The sequence below is a fragment of the Euprymna scolopes genome, chromosome 8, assembly GCF_053919585.1.
Source record: "Euprymna scolopes isolate OS-2025 chromosome 8, ASM5391958v1, whole genome shotgun sequence".
Taxonomy (NCBI): domain Eukaryota; kingdom Metazoa; phylum Mollusca; class Cephalopoda; order Sepiida; family Sepiolidae; genus Euprymna; species Euprymna scolopes.
Genome location: NC_136489.1, coordinates 105,763,613 through 105,786,352, shown reverse-complemented (window position 1 = coordinate 105,786,352; position 22,740 = coordinate 105,763,613). Strand labels below are relative to the sequence as shown.

Sequence of the window (22,740 nt, the reverse complement as noted above, 5' to 3'; positions counted from 1 at the left end):
GACAAAAAAAAGTACCTAAAAAAGGAAAGTGAGATAAATATCCATAATTATCTCCCTTGCTTTTAAAGTCCAATGATGAGATCAATGACTAACCTGATAATTTAAGTTGACTTGTAAAAATGACTTACCTCTTTGTTTGTTGTATCAAATCCACACATTGAGTTTTTTAGTTCACCCTGGAAGAACCAAATAAAAAAAAATCAATGAAGATTTTTTTTAAGTATGACATCTTTAGAGTCAGCGAAAAACTGTTTGGATTTATTTATTTTTTTTTGCTAGTAAATATGTTTAAGATATTTCTTTTCTGTTAAACAATCAACGGTACAAAAACACAGATTTTAAATTAAGACGTTTATATTCACTCAGTATTCAAGTGGATAAACGGTTTTGAATTGTTAATCACGTGTTTTAAGGATTTAACTTTGGCTTATGTGTCAGACAAAAATGTAATTTTTACCTGCTTTTAGTGCAACAATGATTCCAACAATAGAGAACGGATTAGGTAATTTTTAATTAAAAATATAAATTCAGATGAGAAAGATTATTTATGTAGAATTACCACACACCCATTTACGCATACATACACCAAAGAGTACGCAAATAAAACAGAGGAATACAGTCAACCTTTGGAATGGGGTTTTCATACAAAGTTCATTATACAAGACGATAAAAACAAAACACATTACCTTGTGGTTGAAAGACAAACGGAGACAAAAGACTTAAATAACAAATACAAGATGTTTAGTCATTCAGCTGGTGATTGGAATTCGATGTCTGCTAAGTTGCTATATCATCATATTTTCCTGACTCCTTTTCTCCTAAGGAGTTTCAGCTAACTCTGTCAGACTTCCGGACTAATTGCTTCTTTCTCCCAGACTCACTCAGACTCTCTGACTGACTCGGACTGTTTTCTAGTCTAACTGAAGTGTATATATTAATTCTATACTTCTTTGTGACGTCAGCACGTGGACCAAACATGTGAATCCCATGCACATGCATATGCACCTGTTTCCAACACGTGCCTTGGCAATGCGAGTCCCATATTTTCTCTGTGGACATTTATTAATTCCATTGTTCATAAGCACAAATTCATCGATTTGACCCAGGGTAGAAAATGCATGGGGTAATAACTAGGAACAGGGTGATCCAACGTGACCATATAGAAATGTTTGGGATTCATCACTAAACTATATATTCTGAAGAAAATTCTGTATTATTCTTCAGTTGACAATGCCATCTCTTTGGGTGATTTTGAAAATTTATTCTATCTTAATTCAACTCAATAGTACAAAATAACATCAATAATATTGGTCGTGTTATTAACTGACTGAGCTCCAATCTTTCGTTCATCATTATAAGACACAGTAAATGGAATTTCCACGAAGAAAGTTTATTCGTAAGGACCTCCCGTCTGTGGAACACATTGCTATAAGATTGTTTCTCTGCCGATTGTAACGCATTCTTGTCATAGACAATCCCATATGCAGTTCATAACAGTACTCCATAATGTTCCTCCTCTTTTGATTCACGATCATTCTCGTCTTCTTAACCCTTATCATCGAGTGACTCTTGGCCTTTATAAATAGTGATCCAATAGTAAAAAAAACTTTAAATGGGTCACGTTTATACTAAGATACCTGTATTATGGTTATTTACACACAAAAACTGTTGTGAAAGGTATGAAACTCTAATTTCTCTTTAGTTATGGATAAAATAGAAATTTGTCTTCAATTATACGAAAGGTAAACGTCATAGAATGTGAAATCACCTGTAACAGTTTTATTTCCTTTCATTTTCTACAATTAGTATCGAATGTCTGTACTACATAAGATAAACACGTCTAAATGTTGAGGTTTTAATCATTCTGCAAATGTAAAATTACAAATGTTAAACAAAAAAATAAACAATTAGGCAAAAGGCCATAATGAAAAGACCTTCTGGATGTACCTATGAAGGAAGATCCTATCTATTGTGTTTATTTAAACCAGGGTTCGGCAACTCATTCGATCCTATAGGCCTTCTCATGTTATAATGACAGGTTGCAGCCGGACGAAGGCCAATAATGAAGAAAATAAGGAAAATAACATATACAGATTTTTGTCTGTCTAAATATTTAAAACCATAATAAAAATAAGTGTTTAGAAATAAGAAAGACAAAAAAAATCTAAAATTAAAAAAAAAAGTTTTCCTCAAGGAACGTCAAGATAGTTCAAAGTAGAAAACAATTAACCTAATGAAATGGACGAAATAATGAGGTATATGTTTGAAACTGTTATTAAAAATCGTATCACAAACAAACCACACACACACACAAACAAATGAGGGTTAGGGTTAGAAGAATGAAACAGAAAGGCACATGAAACAACAAAGTCCCTTTGAAGGTCTCCCTGCCTAACGTCTGTCACTGGTCGGTCAGTCGGTCAAAGTGTTTTGTTTCATGTTTAGTTTTAGTTTTTTGTACACAGAAATTCAAGTGATTGGGTTTTAATCGTGTTTTTGCGATCATAGTATTTAAATTCAGTTGGGTGGATCAGAAGATAACAGCAGGCATTTTGTTGAATTCAAAAGCCTCGTCTCTCATGTTAAAAATGAAGACAATGGTAATCAGGCTCGCAGGTCAGGCAAAATATCTTTGAATCGGGCCAGTGGGTTGTAGGTTGCCGACTCTTGATTTACATCTAATACTATTAGGAAAGATATAAACACACAGTTTACCACTAGCGATGAGAAAAACAGCAACTTTTTACAATTTTTGGATTATTCAAACTACTGTTCTCATCTTGAGTATTATTCTCATAATGTTTCAGTCAATGTAACCTCCAACTTTATTTAGGTGTATCTTGTCAAACAGAGAATCTGAAAGGAATTTCGAACAGAACCCTTTATTTAATTCACAGGAGCATGCTCTCGTTCTGTCAACCATGAAGGTGCAGAAGTCATAATTTCATTTTTAGTATCACCCACACTGAGGAAGAGTTTCACTTAGAATTGAATTTTACTCAGTACTTTATCCATTACGTTATGGGTTCTTGTGAACTGTAGTGCAAATAATCTAAATAATATCAATTATCAATCTTCATCTAAAAACCGCTGAAATGTTTGCAATTCGTTTGGAACTTCTACATTAAATATCACCAAAAAGGGTTAATTTTAAGTTAAATAGACAACATAACAAAACCCAACCATAAAAAGGTCCAGCGTCATAATCTGGCTCTCTCCATAGATGATACACTCATTGGTAATCGGATGTCAATTCGCACTACATCAAAGCAAATCATTTTGTCGCCAATAGTTGATGAGTTGATGAATGAAATCTCCAAATTAAAATATTATATCTGAAGCCAATGTTTTTACAGGTGACATATTTTCATCAAAAGTATCCAAATATGCCATCATCCATGGATATGATATGAACGTGTATCTGGTAGTGAAGCCTAAATTTGGTAAAATTTGTCCAGCATGAAGTTACTTCTTAGTTACCATTACTCTCAGAACTACTTTAATCCCAGAATGGTAGAACCTGCCAGGATCCCATCTTTTTATTTCATAGAAATTGCTTCAGACAAGGTATGAAGCCATCTGATCTTAGGAGCTAAAAAAAGAAATACTAAAAGCTCTAGCCAAAAATAAGTGTGAAACAAATAGATTCCAATTATAAAAACAATTCTTCCACTTTCGTCAGAAGCATCACTCATGGAATGTGAGGACTAGAAGATAAAATAAGGAAAGCAAGAATTATGAGCCTGCCAAAAATAAACTCAAGGTTCACATCTATGTGTTAAATTTTATTTGTTCCAAGCACAAGATTAAACTGCCTTGGACACACTTGTATACTATCCCACTACTTGAAATCCATCTTTCTCAGCAGTTTGTAATTTTTGTGTCTGCTTATTCTATTTTCACCCCTACTCAAGTTATCCCCATCCGATCGTTTTTGATATGACACAAAACTGTATTCGGTAGTTAAGATCCAATTTGGGAGTTTTGAAAACTATAGATAAATTCATAACTTTTATATAGGCTATAGAGACATCCCTAAATTATCTCTAACTTTTATATAGACTATAGTCATCCCTAACTTTTATATAGATTATAGAAACATCCCTAAATTTTATAAAGACTATAGAGACATCCCTAACTTTTATATAGACTATAAATACATCCGTAATCTATATATATAAAAGCGAAAATGTATGTGTGTATGTATATTCGCTTTTCCTCGATGTCCACGAAAGGCTTCTTTCAAAGAAGCGCTTGCTCGCTTCACAACTTCTTAAAACTTTTTATATCATCTATAAATTGTAATATCTCAGAGATATCCACGGAGCTCGCCTGTCTATTTAATTTTATTGACTTTCAAACGTTAATTATTCCACATTTCTTGCATTGGCACGCGTTACATTCGGTTTTCGGTATAAAAAAAAGTGAAACTCGACTCTAACCACAGGCCAAAAGCCAGTTGTCTCAAGAGAGTGAAGTAACGTTTGTTCAATGTCGACTTCATCATATCAGACTGTAGCTTTCATTTCGCTCCTCCTAATAAACAGGGAGCGGGTTTTTAAAAACAAACAAACCGATTTATTCAAAACTGTCCCGCACAAAATCGTAACTGCTGAATTACCTATCGCCGTCACGTCAATCAAAAATGCGCATCTATTTGTTTTTTAACACTTTACTATTTTCCAACTGCGCATCGTCAACGCTTCGGGTTTTTTTCACATACCCCGAAAAGCACCCGGGCAATGCCGGGTACCCCTCTCTAGTCTATATATATATATATATAAAAGCGAAAATGTATGTATGTATGTATGTTTGTGTGTCCGCTAAAAACTTTCGACAGACAGAACAAAAATTAACAAACTTGGTATCATATTGAAGCTCCACCCTCCGGACGACAAATATCGAAAAATTGGCCAAAAACGTTAATGTTTTCAACCTGAAATCAACAATTTTCTACAGGGGGGTCAGCAAAAACCGTCCTCTCATGACAAGATCAGTTCTACGCATGCGTCAGACGACGTCATGACCTGATTTAGTTTAAATATTTGAAGAACGGAGAGAATTTCATGTGTATCGTGTTAGCTCAGTTGGTTAGAGCGTTGGTTCATTATCTAAACGTTTTGGTTCGAATCGTGGTGTGAGAGGTTTTTTTTTTCGATTTTTTAAATTTTAATATTGAAGCAGTGTTATTTAAGCCATTTTTCACGCAACGTTCGTTTTTCTGTTTTTTTAAAATTCGCTTATTCTTAGGTTTTCATTAACACCCCCCCCCGATCGACCGACCACACACACCCAAAAACACCCGGGTACCCACCGATTTTTTAAATTTTAATATCGAAACAGGCTTATTTAAGCCATTTTCACGTGTTTTTTTTTGTTTGTTTTTATTTTTCAGATTTTTTAAAGCAGTTTTAACGTTCGTTTTTCTGTTTTCTTGTTTGTTTTTGTTTTTACGATTTTACATTTAACATCGTTCGTTTGCCTTACGTTAGTTTTTTTTGTGCTTTTCTTTTCGAGGTTTTGATTAACTCCCCCCCCCCCACACACACACCGCCCGGGTACCCCTCGCTTAAGTTTTAGCGTTCGTTTTTTCTGTTTTCTTTTTTACTTTGCTTATTCTTAGATTTTCATTAATACCCACCACCCCCGCCCGACCACACACACCTCCAAACACTCGGGCAACCGGGTACCCCCCCCCCAGCTAGTCTTTATATAGACTATAGTGACATTCCTAATTTTTATATAGCCTATAGTAATTCCTAACTTTTATATAAACTATAGAGACATCCCTAAATTTTCACAACTCCCAAGTTCGTTCTAACATAAAGTGATAAAACCTGTCATGGTTCCATCAATCGGTTAAATCGAAAATATCGTTTACAGACTATTTGCTTACAAAATATACACATACAAAACAAATGAATCTAAAAACCAACCGCATACAAAACCTATGCACGGTTGTAGTATAAAAACGACCTAAAAAAGGGTTACCATAAAATCCAATAACCAACCAACCAACCAACCAACCAACCAACCAACAAACCAACCAATCAATAATCTATATGTCATCACAGAAAGTCTATGAAAGATACTTTATGGAAATAAGTAACGGAACAGACAGAAGAATATTGAAGTTGGAGCTAGATAAAATAAATATTACTTTGAGACAAGGCATAACATCTATAAATCTATTTCATTGATCAACCAATAGACAGATCACAGCTTGCTACCACTAAGAAATAACATTTTCCTTTCTTCCTCCATGTGCCTAGCATCAGACAAGATTTCCATGAACTGACCTGGTTTGCAAGGGCTTGGCGTCTTTTGAACACATTACCACGCGACTGTTTCACTGCAGAATACAACATTGTTGTCTTCAAATCCAATATCAACATATACTTGACATAAACTGTCTTCATAGGTAATTTATTTTCTATATAAATGATCTTCCAGAGAATATTATTTAGAAGCATTTATCCTGATGACACCATCCTTTATTCTGGCATTGCTTCTTGCCCATCTTCCTCGGATCAGTTGAAATATGCAGTTGATCTACAAGTTGATCTGAGTTCAGTTATGGATTGAGGTAAGAAATGACTTGTTTCATTTAATCTTGTTAAGACTCAGCTATTGCCTTTCAATTGTAGACGCGTCTCTTATCTTCCTGATGTTCTTATGGATGACTCTGTTCTCGATAAGAAATCGACTCTGAAACTTTTTGGTCTTTCTTTTTGATCAAATCTTTCTTGGAGTCCATATATTAAATCCATTGCTCTTTCAGCTTCTCGTAAAATCGGTTCTCTCTACCGCTCTAAGCATTTTATCACACCAGAGACTATTCTCTTTCTTTACAAATCTATTATCAGATCATGAGTACTGTTGTCATATTTGAGCTTGTGAATCTGTGTTCTATTTGAAGGTTCTTGATGAATTTCAGAAACGTATCTGTAATTTAATTAGCCCCCACCCACCTTTTCTTCTTCTCTACAACCTCTCTCTCACAGACGTGATGTTGCTAGTCTCAGTCTTTCCTACAAATAGTATTATGGTATGTGTTCCTCAGAATTGTTTGATCTATTTCCTGCTTCCTTTGTTCCAGCTCGTTTGACTCATTGATTTACAGGTCTTCATCAATTCGCTGTTTTCATACTTCATTGTAATACAGCTTCCTATTCCAGTAGCTTCTTTCCAATGACTGCAAGGTTGTGGAACTCTCTTCCTGCTCACTGTTTTCCTTCTACCTACAGCCTTGGTCTTTTCAAAACTAAGGTCAATGGGCATCTCCTGTCTTTCCAATAATCATCTTTCCTTCTTGTTAGCTCAAGTGGCTTCATGCCTTGTCTCAAGCGATTTACAGAAAAAAAACACAATTTTGTTAATTCCATTCATTGTCACATCAAAATTTACTAAAAAAAAGAGAGCCTCTCTTTTTTTTTTAACTGTGGACGAAACAATTTCAAGTGCTGATGAGAAACAATAAAGCAAAGCACGCAATCTACACAGATTCCTGAGTTCAAAATAAAAGTTCCTGAGTTCGACAAGCTGAAACTATATGAGAATAACATCGTTTTCAAATCGTCTCAACCTTCAATTTAAATAATTCACGACTTAAACTGATAATCCATTTACCTCATTAACCATTATCCTCAAGTTAGTTTTGGCCTTGATAATTTGTGACTCCTTAGTAAAAAATGCATAAAAAGAAACTCCTATAAAAATGTGTGAATGCATCTGAAATAAGATACATCCATTCAATCTGCATGTTTAAATGATAAAAATGAAATTTTAAACTGAAGTGTGACAAGCCACATATAACGATGCCATAAATAATAGCTGTTCATTTTGTCTTTATTCCTTTCTATTTCTTTTGTCTTTTATTTGCTTTCTTCTTTCTTACATTTTTTTTTTCAATCTTCGCTTCAGTTTTTTCTTTCATCCTATCTTTCTTTAACCTCACTCATTCACACACACACACATACAAAAACAAAACAAAATAAAACAAAAAACACTTTCCTTTCGATCCACGTTTCTGCCCCTTTCTCTTTTTTTATATACTGACGTGACATTGAAATGCCGATGATAATTAGGACAACAAGTTGGTATATTTAGAAGAGTGTATTTACAGAAGTACAAAAATAGTATGTTACAGAAAATCTAGTTAGATACTGTGGCAATGGCTGCCATCAATGATTGCCATGACAATTAGTTATAGCTGCATTTTAAGTCTCTAGAAGAGTTAATCTATTCCCGAAATAGGGGAGATAAACATTGCATCATAACACACACACACACACCTTTTGTGCCTTATCCCTTTCTTTCTTTCATTCTGTTGATGCAGATACAAAAAGATGAACTTGTTCGTTTATTCCATTTCGACCGGTCAATGGCTTTGCATCAAGGAATTCAAGTCTTTACATGATTCTTTCTTCTCCCCTTCGCTTCCAAGGTTCCATGTCAGCTCTGTCTCTGACTCCTCTCTTCTCCCCTGACTGGCTGACTGACTGACTTACTCTTTACCAAGCTCCAACTATATTGAAAACTCATGACATCATTGCATGACCAACACGTGCATATCAGACACGTGGCCGGCCTGACACGCCTCACATTTCCACAAAGCCGACTCTCTAACCTAATTTTGATTAACCCATTTTACAAACATTTTCCATTGCTCGTTTTTAAATTCCTTATTTTAATTTCATTTCTTTAACAGAAACAAAATTACATCATTATATTCCTTTTTCAATAAACAGATATCTAACTATTTCATGTGAACTAAGCAAGGGTAATTCTACATTCCATTTTCAATAACATTCTGTACTATTTATTTTAACTTATGATCAGAATTCTCAATTCCAAATCTAGCTTCGCAAGTTCGAATCCTCGGCTATCCTATATCATATTTACTCACTTACAAGAACAGGTGGCTGTTCTTTAACAGTTGTATGATGATGAGTTAGAGTAAAAACAATATATTTTTTTTTACAAAGGTATCACTACTTATCAAGACCCAGAGACTACTGGAGGATAAGGGTTAAAGAGTGTACAGTGGTCAAAAGGACAATATGATAATAATCGTTAGAAGTGTAAATTTGGTAAATTGGATTACTTAAGGAGAAAAGCTCATCAAGAACTTATTTACAGTCACGAAAATCACGAAAAGTCAAAGTAAAATTAAAAAATCACTATTTTGCTGCTACTAAGACTAAGCTTCTTTCCTTTAACAAATACAAGAAACTCTCTTAACCATCGATAGCACTGACTCATAACACCATACCATCGTTCAAACCTCTCGGTTTAACATAGACAAGTAGCATTGATTGGAACAAAACCTTTTTATTTTTACTATTATTTTATGCCAGACAAGGCGCAGTGTCACTTTGACATAAGGGATACTATTTGGAACCACCAAATTTACAGGGATACTATGTAGGGAGTTGAGCAGCGAGATGTCTATTCACATTACACTTGACCATCTGCATGTCAATACAGTCAGGGAAACAGGTACCCGGGAGGGAATTCCAAAGTCTAAAAGTTTGAAGGAAAAGACTATTTATGTAAAAGGTTTTCCGGCATCTTCTTTTTTTTCTTCTTAGGAGTAACCACTTATCAAGGCCCGAAGACCACTCGAGGATAAGGGTTAATGAATGTAAGGTGGTAGTGAAGCAATCCTTAATAATATAAATTGGGTGGAATTTGATTATTTATGAGGACGACTTAACAGGAACTTGTTTACATTAGATATGAAGTCTACCATGTTGTATTTAGTCAGGAAGCATGCAAGCAAAACAATGTTCTAAAGATGGGCAGTTCTGGGAAAGATGCTTTGTTCATGGAATTTGCTGCTTGTCAAGTTAGTCAGGGGTATTTACGTTGAGGGGATACACATGCCATAAAAATACTTGTAAAACAGGCACAGAGCTGCAACATTTCAGCGATGGGACAGAGGTTGGAGTTGTGTTGATTGTGTGGGACATGTTAGGTTAGTGACTGTATTTTTGTTAACCTTATCTAAAATAGAGAGACTAGTGGAAGATGGACAAACTGAGACGTGGTAACAATATTCCATGCATAAACGAATAGTGGCTTTTAAGATACACAGGACACTCCCAGGTGTGAGTAACTATCTAGCACTTTCTTTGCAGCAGCTTTGGCAATGACGATATATTTGTTCCAATTCATGTTGCCTATGAATGTTTAGCCGAGGGGTTTGAATGAAGTATTTTCAGGTAGTGTATCATTAGTCATGACAATGAGTAGTTGAGAAGGTAATTATTAAAAGAAAAGGAGTTTAGTCTTGGCAGCATTGAATGTTATCATTCCACTGCAGATTAAAGGTCTTCTTCATTGAGGATATTTGCTAAAGTAACTGTATAATAAGAGGCCTACACCTACCGTGTTAGAAAATTATTCACATCTGAGAGTATTCTGTATCTCTGCAAAGCCACCATTCGCCCATACACGGAGTATTGTTGCCACATCTGGGCTGATGTATCTACCACTAGTCTTTCCCTCTTAGAGTACAAAAAAGAACCTCTGATCTAATGGGTCTCGCACTATCAATCAAGCTCCAACACCTGTCCTTTCGCTGGTTTACAAATACTTTAATTGAATGTGCTTTGATGAACTCATTGCTATTGTACACTCTCTTTAAACATACATACCCTCAGTTTACCCAACGAGCAGGAAAATCTCACTCCTTTACTGCAGAGATCCATAAATGCCAGAAAGCCTTTTACTCTAATAGTTCCTTCCCCCAGACATTAGAATTCCTTCTCTGTTTTCTGTTTTCCTGACAGTACTAATGTACAAAAGATTAAATGCAATGTGAATAAACATCTTGCTCATAGGATGCTGAAGTATTTGACAGTACATGTTGGAGTTCATGTTTCCCTCAATGAAATGTAACTCTCGAATACCTGCAGCACTCATGCAGCCCCAGACCATGATATTCCTACCACCATGCATGACTGTAGGCATGACACACTTATTTTTTTTAACAGTGTTCCAGCATAATGGCCAAAACACATCCAAGACAACCACTGCTTCACTGAAGAGGCTGATGGTAAAGGTGATGGACTGGCCAAGCATGTCTCCAGACTTGGACCCAATAGTACACCTTTGGGGCATCCTCAAGCAGAAGGTGGAGATGCACAAAGTCTCAAATATCTGCCAGCTCTGCGACATTGTAATTGAATAGTGGAAGAGAATTCCAGTGGACACATGTGAAGCTCTGATAAGCTCCATGCTCAGGATGGTAAAGGCAGTTTTGGATAATGATGGTGGGCACACAAAATATTGAGAATTGACATGTATGTTAATATTGACAACCTTTTGTAAGGGGTGTACTCACTTTTGTTCCCAGGGATTTAGCTTTTAATGGCTATATTTTGAGTTATTTTAAGGGGAAAATGAATTGATTCTGTTATGCTATGGGCAGACTACTTTTCATTGTGTCAAAAAATCATTTTTTCAGTGTTGTCCCGTGAAGAGGTATACTTAAATATTTGAAGAAATGTGAGGGGTGTACTCACTTATGTGATACAGTATATATATATATATATATATATATATATATATATATATATATATATATATATATATATATATATATATATATATATATATATATTTGAAAATTTTCCGTGGGGTACAGAATTTTATAACGGCTAAATACAGACCAAAAAGCATAATGAATTTAAAAAATAAAAAATGAAAATAAACGTTAGCTAACCAGGTTTTGTTCCTCACTTATCAAAGCTAAATCGAGGAAAATACGATTTAAAACAGAAATAAACAGATGCCCAAGACATCCTTGTGTTTTCTTACTTTTGTTTATCGTTAACCAACTTTTACGTGTCTCTATACGCGTTGGGACTCTTTTTGCCTTATAAACCAAAAAATATAATTTAATCAAAACTTTAGCACATAGGGCTTTGATGATTTGTTCTGACGTTAATTTGGATGACGAACTCAAATTTATCACTAAGACCCTTTGTAATAATGGTTACCCCTTGGATATTGTTGAAACTACTATCAATATACAAGTTTCCAATTTTCATAAACCCAAAGAAATTATAGCTAATAGATGTCCTGTGTACTTACATCTACCTTGACTAGGTAACATCAGTGACCGATTTGCTAAGCAAATTTCTTTGTCTGTGCAACGGTGTTATTTTGCGTTGAACCCGCATGTTGTTTTTTCAACTAGGCCTATGTTGCCGTCTATTCGCAAAGGTGTTCTCCCCTCCCACCATAATAATTCTGTTATTAATTTATTTAAATGTAGTTGCAGTGTGCACTATGTTGGGCGAACATCGCAAAGATTAGATTTTCGTTTGAAACAGCATGTGCCTTCAAAGATTCGTTATGCAAATTTTTCACCCTCGGATGTTCTGAGTAATATGTATAGTTCTGCGATTTGCGACCATCTTATAAATAACCATGTGTGTGCCACGAATTTCAGTGCTGACATGTTTACGATCCTTAGTAAGTCGCACTCTCCCTATCATTTAAAAATTCTAGAGACTCTTTTTATTAAGTCTTTGAGACCTTCTCTTTGCAAGCAAAAAGAAAATCTTGTAGGACTTAATTTAGTAATTTTTCCCCTGTTTATTTCTGTTTTTTTTTCCATTATGCTTTTTTGGTTTGTATTTAGCCGTTATATATATATATATATATATATATATATATATATATATATATATATATATATATATATATATATATATATATGACACGTTTTAAGTCTCCAAGCATAGTTTTGGGACAATTGAAGTCAAAAATCACTGATCAGTCACACAATGATCTACAAAGCTATTCTTGTGATATGTGAGGCAAAACTAAATTGTCTTCCATCAAATGCATCAACACCGTTAAATGAGGAAAAACCAACGACTTCAACATCTGGAAAACGTGGCAGACCACCTTTAGAAGCAGCAGCGATGACACCAAGAACGCGATCACGCCGGAAGATTGAGCAACAACGAAAGCGACGCAAAACCGAAAGAGTGTCAACAGTTCGTCGCTTGCTGCAATTAGCAACTTGGCAGAAGAGGAAGGGGGCAAATACTGAACAGGAGGAGAGAGACTCTGGTAGTTCTGCAAGTGAGGAAGAGTTGAATTCTAGTCCTCCTGCATCCGATGTTGATGACGAGCAGAATACAGAAGCACCATCGCAACCATCTGACGAAGCCCTACGTAAAAAATATTACAGACATCGGACTGTGCTGCAGGGTCTTCTGCCAACCAACAGTATGGACAGTCTAAAGATGATGATCTATTTGGTCAACCTGTCCACCCTTCATGGCCCCTTGCAAATTGAACTGCAGAAGATTCAAATCAAGAGCGGAGACCTTAGTATCCGACAAGTCCGTTATCGTGTTGATAAACTTCTCAACAGACTTCCCAACATGAATGAGACTGAATCAAAAACTTTGCTGAGATATTGGTTTGGACTGTTGCTCGACAATGTTCTGGTAGAGCAGCTTCTTAATGATTACTCTGTTGTCATTCCACCAGAGTACATACCTCAGAGCAGAACAATCTCAACCAAAGCTGCCTCCATCGCTAAGGAAATGGTCACAAGTCGACGAAATGTGTCTCAGGAGATTAAGAACATTGGCACCATGTACGTTGTCAGGGTGGCCAAGGACAACCATAAGGATATCGACCATCTGGCCTCAGCAACATCATGTACCTGGCGCTTTGCATGGAAAGTTTTGTATGCTATTGCTGAAAACGACGAAAAATCATTGTATCAGCGCCAGATGAAGAACAATGCCATCAAAGCCACTCATTGGCCAGAACTGATAAGTAAATTTGTTCTCAATGAATGCAACAGTAGATCTGTTCCAGGCCAAGAGCAGGTGTCAGTGCGTTATGGGTTCAGACTACCGAAGTACATTTTGCTGCATTCCCGAAATGAAATTGCAGCTGCATTCAAACGAGAACACTCCGAGTGTCCATACGCCATATCCACCATCAAAAGAGAGTTCCCTCAGAACACAGTGACTCCAACCACACGGGATCTTGAGAGGAATACATGCCCTGTTCATGCCAACGCTAGACGAATTGTTACTGCTATAAACAAGATGCTGGGGAAATCCAAGTGTGAGCAACGCCTTCCAACCTCGTGTCGCGACTTGGTCAGTGAAACAATGTGAATTCACGAAGATGTAGTTTCTGCCACTCCTTTGACGTGGAAAGTGTCGTGTGTTAAAGGTGATTGTAAAGAATGTCCAAACAAAATAAAACTATCACTGCCAAATGTTGTCAAAGCAAAAGAGATAACACTTTCACAATGGCGGTCTGACATGCGAACCGTTCAGAAAGAGGTGAAGGGTAAACTTGTGTCCATTGAAAAATCTGTGTTCAATTTGTTTCCTGAAACACTGACTATGCAAAGTGCATTCTCAAAACTGACTGACATGTGCAAATCATTACGCCTTCACATATTCACGGCACATCAACAGTGGAACGCTCATGAGAAGGCACGGAAAAACTTGACAATGGATACTGTAATATCCATAGAAGACTATCAGATGAACTTAGATATTCAGTATAACGAGAATCCCACTTCACTCGTCTACTCCACCAACAAAATGACAGTGGCAATGTACCCTATTTGTCTGGAGTTCCTTTCAGATGATGGGGAAATTTGGAAAGCAGCCATCACTTTCATCAGCGATGACAAGGATCACTCACACCAACAAATTCAACAGTTTGAGAAACGCATGTTTGAAGTTATTCGTGAACATCTGAAACGACCTATCAAAAAATGGGCACGATTCAGTGATGGCTGTGGTGCCCAATTCAAATCTGGGTTTGCTGCAGGCGATCTTATTCATGCACCAAAAGTTTTCGATATTACATCTGCTTTCTTCAACTTCTTCGAGTCTCACGAAGGAAAAAGTACATCTGACAGCATTGGTTCTATTGTCAAATGTGCTTTTATTCGTGGTGTCATGAAGTATGATCAAGGTATTAAGAATCTGGACGATGTCCATCGCGTGATCACCAGTGCAATCAAACCGTCAACAAAGAAATTTGATTTCTTCACCATTGAGAAATTTGGGCATTTCAGAAAACTCGCTAGTGGCTCCAGAGAGCATTGTAAAATTCCAGGTATCATGAGTCTGCACAGCCTCAAACTTAGTGATGACCGAATGATTCTAAACCAGTTCACCTGTACAGACTGTATTAGTGACAAACCATGTGGCAAGTGTAAACAACAGAATGTTTTTTCTCAACTCAAAGGTAACAAAACCAAATACAAAAACCAAAATACCAAAACATCGAAATAGATGAGCAGAATGATGATGACGATGACAGCGATGATGAAAACGATCGCATTCATGATGACGACGACAATGGCCACACTGACGATGAATCAGTTTGAAAGCGAGGATGAGGAGGGACAGTGTGACAATGATCATCCTCCAGGGGAAATCGTTTGGGCGTTGTACAGTAACACTTGGTACCCTGCTAAAATTTGCAGTCTAGCAGAGGTACCGGAGGAAAATCGGTGTAAATTTTCAAAACTCGGAGAAAAACTAATTGTGAAATGGTTAGGGAAGGAAAAGTACAGTCCTGTGAGTGCGAAACATATTGATGAGCTGGGGGAAAATCTGTTGGATGCAAAACGAGCTGCTCGCTCCAAAAACATTATAGAACTGTACAACCGAGCACTTGGTCTTAAACTATCTTCCTTTTGATAACAGATTTTTGCATCAGTACTAGTATACTCTTGTTATGTTGTCTTCTGTTCATTTCAGACATTTCTAAACTTAAACTGGGAATCTTATGTATCCATTACCCATCATTCTTCAATAAAAAGATGTCTTAATGAGAGGTTAAGAACCCTTTTCGTTATGTGTTGTTGAAAACTTCCAGTATCCCCAAATTCGGATGGGTTGTTACCATAACCTGGCCAAAAAAGGCAATTTCTCATCAAGATCTGGTATTCTCTCCCTTATTTTTGGATTCCTCACAAAATTCTGGTTAAGAAAGATGGCCTAACACTTATGATTGATAGGTTTTGAGTAATTTTCTTAAATAGTTTCGCAATCTGCAGGATACGGTCCTTGGGACAAAAAAACGGGAAGTGCGATTCCGGCCGTCATGAAAAAATTGCTTGAAAACATGGTTTCCCATCAAAATTTTGTATTCGTTTTTGTTTTATTGGATTCCTCGTGAAATTTTGGTTTAGAAAAATGGTATAACACTTATACATTATCTGTTTTGAAAATTGACCTAAAATGGCAATTGTGTCCCAAAACTATGCTTGGAGTCTTGAAACGAAAGATATATATATATATATATATATATATATATATATATATATATATATATATATATATATATATATATATAACAACATTGTATATATGTAAAATATAACATAAAATACTAATGTCTGTAGCTATAGAAATAATTATTAATATTTCTAATTATAAGCCTCTCTAATATAATTAAAGTTGAGTCCATGCAGAGGAATTAAGAAAAGGCAATCAAATAATGATATGTAATTCCGATCGTTAAAATGCTCTATGACTGCTTACTATGTTATACCAAATTAAATTTCCCTTAATACTCGTGTTAACTGCGGATGGCATATAGTTAACATCTTCGCTAATTGGGTTGAGGGTTGACTTTGTAATTGGGTTCGAATCTAGCAAACGGCAGTAATTATAACTTCCTACACCAATGATTGCGAAAGCATGAAACACTAACATCTAATTTATTTTTATAATTATATATATATGCATACTTATATACATATACATACATCTATATATATAAAAGACAAAACGGCAACATGCGTTTTTGTATGTCCAGCAAAGGTTTTTTTGACGGGGTTCTCGGAGGGAGGGTTTACTATGTTTAGAACTTTTTATATACTCCCTAGATTATAATATCTATGATTTGCGAAAGGACATCGTCTTCAGATTTATTTTGATCGACTTTTATAAAATTCATGCTATTTCATCGCTTTGCGTGTTTGTTTGTGTTTTTCGTATAAAAGCGAAACTGAATCGAAAGTGAAGGTAGTTTCCCGGCCTTTCGTGCCGGGACGTCCAGAAAGGAATTAGCTTTGATCAATGTGGGGATAACCCTACAGAGATTGCTATTCATTTGGACACTCCCTTTTTGTGGGGAGTTGGTTTTCCCCAACATCATGGGAGAAACAAATAAATGATACGATGGACAGCTGAACTGACCTCCAGCCAACGTTCGTTTCTCCAAGTCAGCTTTTTCATTGATCTCGCTAAATTTAAACGCATTCCACTTCCTATGGCTTCGTATCATGGGTGTAAAAGTTCATGTTTTCTTTCACTTTCTTTTGCTCCTTCGGGTTCGTCACGAGTTCGAAACACTTTTTTTTTCTTTTACACCAACAAACACTCGGGCAACGCCGGGTACCTCTGCTTGTATATATATATATATATATATATATATATATATATATATATATATATATATATATGTATACATATATACATATATATATATATATATATATATATATATACTAGCAAAGGTACCCGTCGTTGACTGGGTTCAAAAACAGCCTACAGAAAATGGAATCTGATTTATGAAAGTATGATAGGTTATGAAAAGGAAGTGTTGCAAAGAGATAGCTTCGAATTTGGGGGTATCAAAACCAAAGCAAAATATGATGAAAGTAAAAATAAAATAGATAAACCCCATAATATATTATACCTTACCTGTTCACACTGAAACACTTATCACAATATTCTGTGGATATATATTAAAAAAAACCTTGTTAAACTTTGTGAAATATTTCCATTCTATGGAGGTCAGGTGCGAACGAACACCCCATAATTTTATTATACCATATTTCTTCAAACTGAAACATAATTATCAAAGTATACTTACGCAGATAGATATGAAAAGTCTTTATTAAAGTTTGTGCCTATTTCTATTCTATGGAGGCCAGGCGCGAATGCAGACCCCACAATTTTATTATACCATCCCTATTTAAGTTAAAACATACTTATCATAGTATTCTTATATACATCTATATCAAAAACACTTGTAAACGTTTTGTTTTTTTAATTTTTTAATTTTTTATTTTGTGGACCATAACATTTAAAATTTATTTATTTTATTTTATTTACTTTGTGTGTGCTCTTGTAACCCCTTAATCCCCGAATAGTCTTTAAGTGATGATTTTTAGTAAAAAAAAAAAAAAAAAAGAAATACAGTAATAAGCTATCATAGATAATCAAAAAGAAGTAAGTGAACTCACATCTTTGAAAATGCAGCAGGACATAGGTACAGCACATCGCTCCGTGCTAGGATTGGAACGTGAACAATTAAAGTAAATATTCTGTTGCCAGTCTTTGTACCCATCTTCACTGTAGCTCACACCGCAGCATTTGAACTGGAAAAGACAAAGAGATATTTCGGATAAGATGTGACAAGACGAGCGCTTCTTAGGTAGATGCAAAACAAAAACGCGAAATGAAAGGACATGAATATTGTCTCTTTCAATGGAAGCTTCCCTCAGTAATATATAAAAGAGCTAAATATGAAGTTGGACAAAACTATCCAAAACATTCACATGCTTTTATTAACTGCAATTCACAGGGAACAAATTATCACTGAATAACACTTATCAAAATATATCTCTCGCACCACTATTTGATTTTTATTGTACTAGTTTTCATGGCACCACCACCACCACCACCACCACCACCACCACCACCACCATCATCATCATCATCATCATCATCATCATCATCATCATCCCTACCATTAACAGCATTGACGATCACGGCTCTCCAATGCTGATGTCTATCCATAGCCTGAAACAGCTCAACTTTCTATCCAATCGATCAAGTGCGTCTTGGTTGACCTTAATTTTTTGATCCTGGCATTCTACCAGTTAATACTAGATGTTCTATGACTATGCTCTACAACTCTTTGATGATGAATATGTTCAAAGAAAGTCATTTTTCTTTTGATAGTTTCCATCAGCCATCTAGTCTGTATTTCCTTGTTAGAAATCTAATTCTTCCAAACGACCGCTAACATTGTCTCACAAACCAAATTTCTGCACTATGAATTCGTTTCTGCATTTTGGGGCAGATAATTGTAACTTTATCTCTCATTCACAGATAGTTTCAATCACTATCCTCCCATCTGAAGTAAGAGATGTTTCTTTTTTCACTCTTTTCAAATCAAATATAATTCTTTAGTCCAATAATTAATGCTCACAAAGTCATGTATTATCAACATGACAATATTTGTCACGCATATTAATATTACAAAAGATTTTTCATTGTATAAAATTTTAAAATTGCATGGATACATTTTAAGAGTTTGCTAACACATTAGTCCAGTCAATCTAGCTGATCATTTGGCTGAACCTCAAACAAAATGCTAACAAAGGCTTTTAACTTGGATATTGGTTATGAATACCTCTCTTTCAAGTAAAAAAAAGTTTACCACACGTTGCTGAAAAGGGTCGACGGTCGCCATCTTTAAAATCAAACTTTTGTGTGTTTAACTTTAAGGAACATTGTCTTTTTTGTGGTTATGGAGAAAAATCTGATAGAAAGAAAAGAGGTGTTGATGTTTCCCATGTAAAAACTATCGAGTTTAAAGACAGAGTGTTAAAAGTTTGTGAAAAAGTCTGAAAAAACGATGACTGGGTATCCACTGTTCAAGGTAGAATAGGTTATGTAGCTGACTTTATTTCACAAGAATAACGTTACCACAGAACATGTTTTGCAAACTTTGATTCCAATAAAAACATTCCTAAGGTATTCTCATATGTTGATTTTTCTAAGAAACAAAACCTTCGTAGATCAGAGGATTCAGACAGAAAGCAGGCATTTCTGGGAGTTGCTAATTATTTGCAGCAAAATGACGAGAAACAACTCACCATTGTCGATCTTGTTAAAAAAGAAATGGAAGAAATTCTCGAGGACACTGGTAGCTGAAAATGTAGACTATAATGTAAGGAGTATTGATGAGTTCGACACATCCATGGTATTGGCGTCATAGCATCTTTACGCCTAGGAAATTCAAAGCAAAATCAGTTCCAAGGATTCAGATTCATTCAAAAGATATAATAAGGGTTGGAAGGATAAAAATCAAGTACCTAGATACACAGCGCACCAACAATCCACCAGTGACATTTAAAGAGCTCCAGACCAAGAAAGTTGTTGATTTCAGTGTTAATATTGATATCCTTTGGGAGGTTTCACTAATTTTACATCCATCCAAACCCGCATAGTCAGGCTTTATGCAGTTAGTGTACAATGGAACATATTCTGGGAAATCAGCCACAGCATTTTTTGCCATTGATCGGCATGGACCCTGATAACCAAACCTTCGTGTACTCAATGTCATGTTACATTAATGATTTAGCCAGGAAAAATAAAATTATACCAATTCTAACATTCGATCAGCCACTTTGATACAAAGCCATGATGATAGTCGAGTCACAGCCTAGTTTCAGTCCCCTGAAATCATTTGTCTTGCGACTTGGTAGGCTCCATACACAGATGAGCTTGCTGGGGTCAATTAATCATTGTAATAATGGGACTGAGACATTGGATAATGTTCTGTCATCAGAGTCTGTGACTAGAATTGCCCAGAGAATCAACCATATAAAAGGATGCAATGGTTGACCAACGAACAGCAAAATTGTGGATTCAATACCTTGATATAGTGAAGATCTTGCAATTGTTTATCACAGTAGAGCGCACCGGAAACTGGGAATTGCACCTTAACACTGTAAGAAAAATGCTGCCAATATTCGCTACATCCTATATGCAAAGTCAGCCTACTTGTACTTGCAGCAAATGGAGGGACTGCCGAAAAGCCTTCCTGAAATGTACTAGAAATTTTCTGAAGGATTCCATGTGATTAGATGGAGTGATTACTACTGGGTTGGCTTGTCAACGGATCTGATTATTGAGCAGGTACTAATGAGAAGCATGAAGACGTCTGGATATCTTACTCATGGTAGAGGAATGGACGAAATTCAATGATGGGTTTGAACATTATCACTGTGCTGAAATCATGTTTACAGTGCAAGAACTAGCAGGTATTCGTTATGACACTAATAATAAACACCAGGAGACTACTTCAGCAAGAAAAGAGCAAGATGTGGGGGATACAGTCTCTCTTAGATGGTAGAGCATTAATTCAACCCCTTCTATGGCAAGAAATCCCACATTTGATGAGATCTGTGCTTAATACCACAGATATATCACAACTAGATATGGAAAAGCATGCATTGTCTTTGATTGGTAGGAAAGAGATCCATCCATAAAAGATGCGATTCACTGATGCTGATCCATGGGCTCTGTTGGTATTAATATATCACTGTCCTCTTTAATGGAGTTCAAATTAAAGAAGGATATTTCCTTATTAATCAACAAAACAAACAATTGTTAATCAACTTGTTAGGAAAGAGTTTGGAGGAAGAAGGAGGTTGTAAAGTAGTCCATATATCTGGAGACACTGATGTATTGATTGTGAAGACTACTCTAGAACTGACACAGACAGTAGAAACCATTTTGATAGCAGATGACACTGACCTATTGGTCCTTCCATGTTATAATGCCAATAGAGATGATGGTTACAATATCTTCTTCATGCCACAACCAAAGGCTACAGAATTGGGAAAGCAGCGCCCCTTCAAAAGATGATGAACAATAGAAACTTCCTCAAACTGGCGGAAGTGTTTGGTAAAGATAGCAATGCAGAAGAGGTTATTTCAGCTGGTGAGAAGGCTTTAGTGTGCCTGTACAACAATGGTAATGATGGGGAAAACATCAATTATCTCCTACTGAGGCGCTTTAACGAAACAGTTGCAAAAAGCTCAAAGTATGCTGAGGCCAATCATTGCCACCAACAAGAGCAGCTACAAAATACCACAGCTTTCGAGTTTACTTCCAAATTCAGGAATGGGAAGGTAAAAATCAGCTGAAAACAGACGAGTGATGATGGAAACTTTCAGAAGGTAAATTACAACAAATCAAGACTGACTTGCCACCTAGTCCTGTAAATTTGTTGGCTATAATTAGGTGTAACTGTATTTCAGGATGTACTACAGCAAGATGCAGTTGCAGGAAACATGGCATTCTCTATTCAAATTTGTGTGGTAATTGCAAAGGCCTCCACTGCACCAATTCACCACAGCCAGATCTTGATAATGATGAAGTTACCTTTGACTAGTTCTTGACAAAAAATATTTTTCGGTCTGTTCATGAACTTGTTCTGTGGTGGTTAAGCAAGAGTCTTGCCCCAGCATTCGACCAACTGGTCATTCTTTTATTGTAAATTGTATTTATTTTGAAGCTATTTTTTATGAAATATCAGAAATTAATGTGAAAATTGTTGCCTTGAAAACGGCTACTTAGTCTGTTTTTGTACCTTTTATATTCATATTTGTATAAGAAATTGAACAAAAATCATGAAAACAATGTCAGGGGTAAGTCATTTTCTATTGTTAGTTTATCATTAAGCACATAGCTACCTATCATTACAATTTAAAACACCGAGAAAATATCAAACTGACTTGAGGTGGGCACTGTGTAGGTTTTCATGCAAAAAATATTTTTTTATTTCTAATTTAATAAAGTTTTTTTTTTTTTTTTATTAGAAAAAACGTTTATTTTTGTCAATAATTGTTAGGAATAATAAACGTACTCATCAGGAAATGTCAGGATTTTTACGTCCTGAAATTTTAATATTGTT

The 22,740-nt window shown here is 35.7% G+C and overlaps 1 protein-coding gene across 3 annotated transcripts in view; it reads right to left on the bottom strand.

Annotated features, from left to right (window-relative positions):
* Positions 1 to 22,740, bottom strand: part of LOC145283701 (tetraspanin-33-like) — a 299,518-nt gene that overhangs the window by 39,049 nt on the left and 237,729 nt on the right. For all 3 annotated transcript variants that reach the window (XM_080132727.1, XM_080132726.1, XM_080132725.1), the window contains 2 exons: positions 18,272 to 18,406; positions 129 to 176 (listed from right to left, as the gene is read on the bottom strand). In XM_080132727.1, the coding sequence (XP_079988853.1) occupies positions 129 to 176; positions 18,272 to 18,406 (183 nt within the window). The remainder of the gene's footprint in view (positions 1 to 128; positions 177 to 18,271; positions 18,407 to 22,740) is intronic.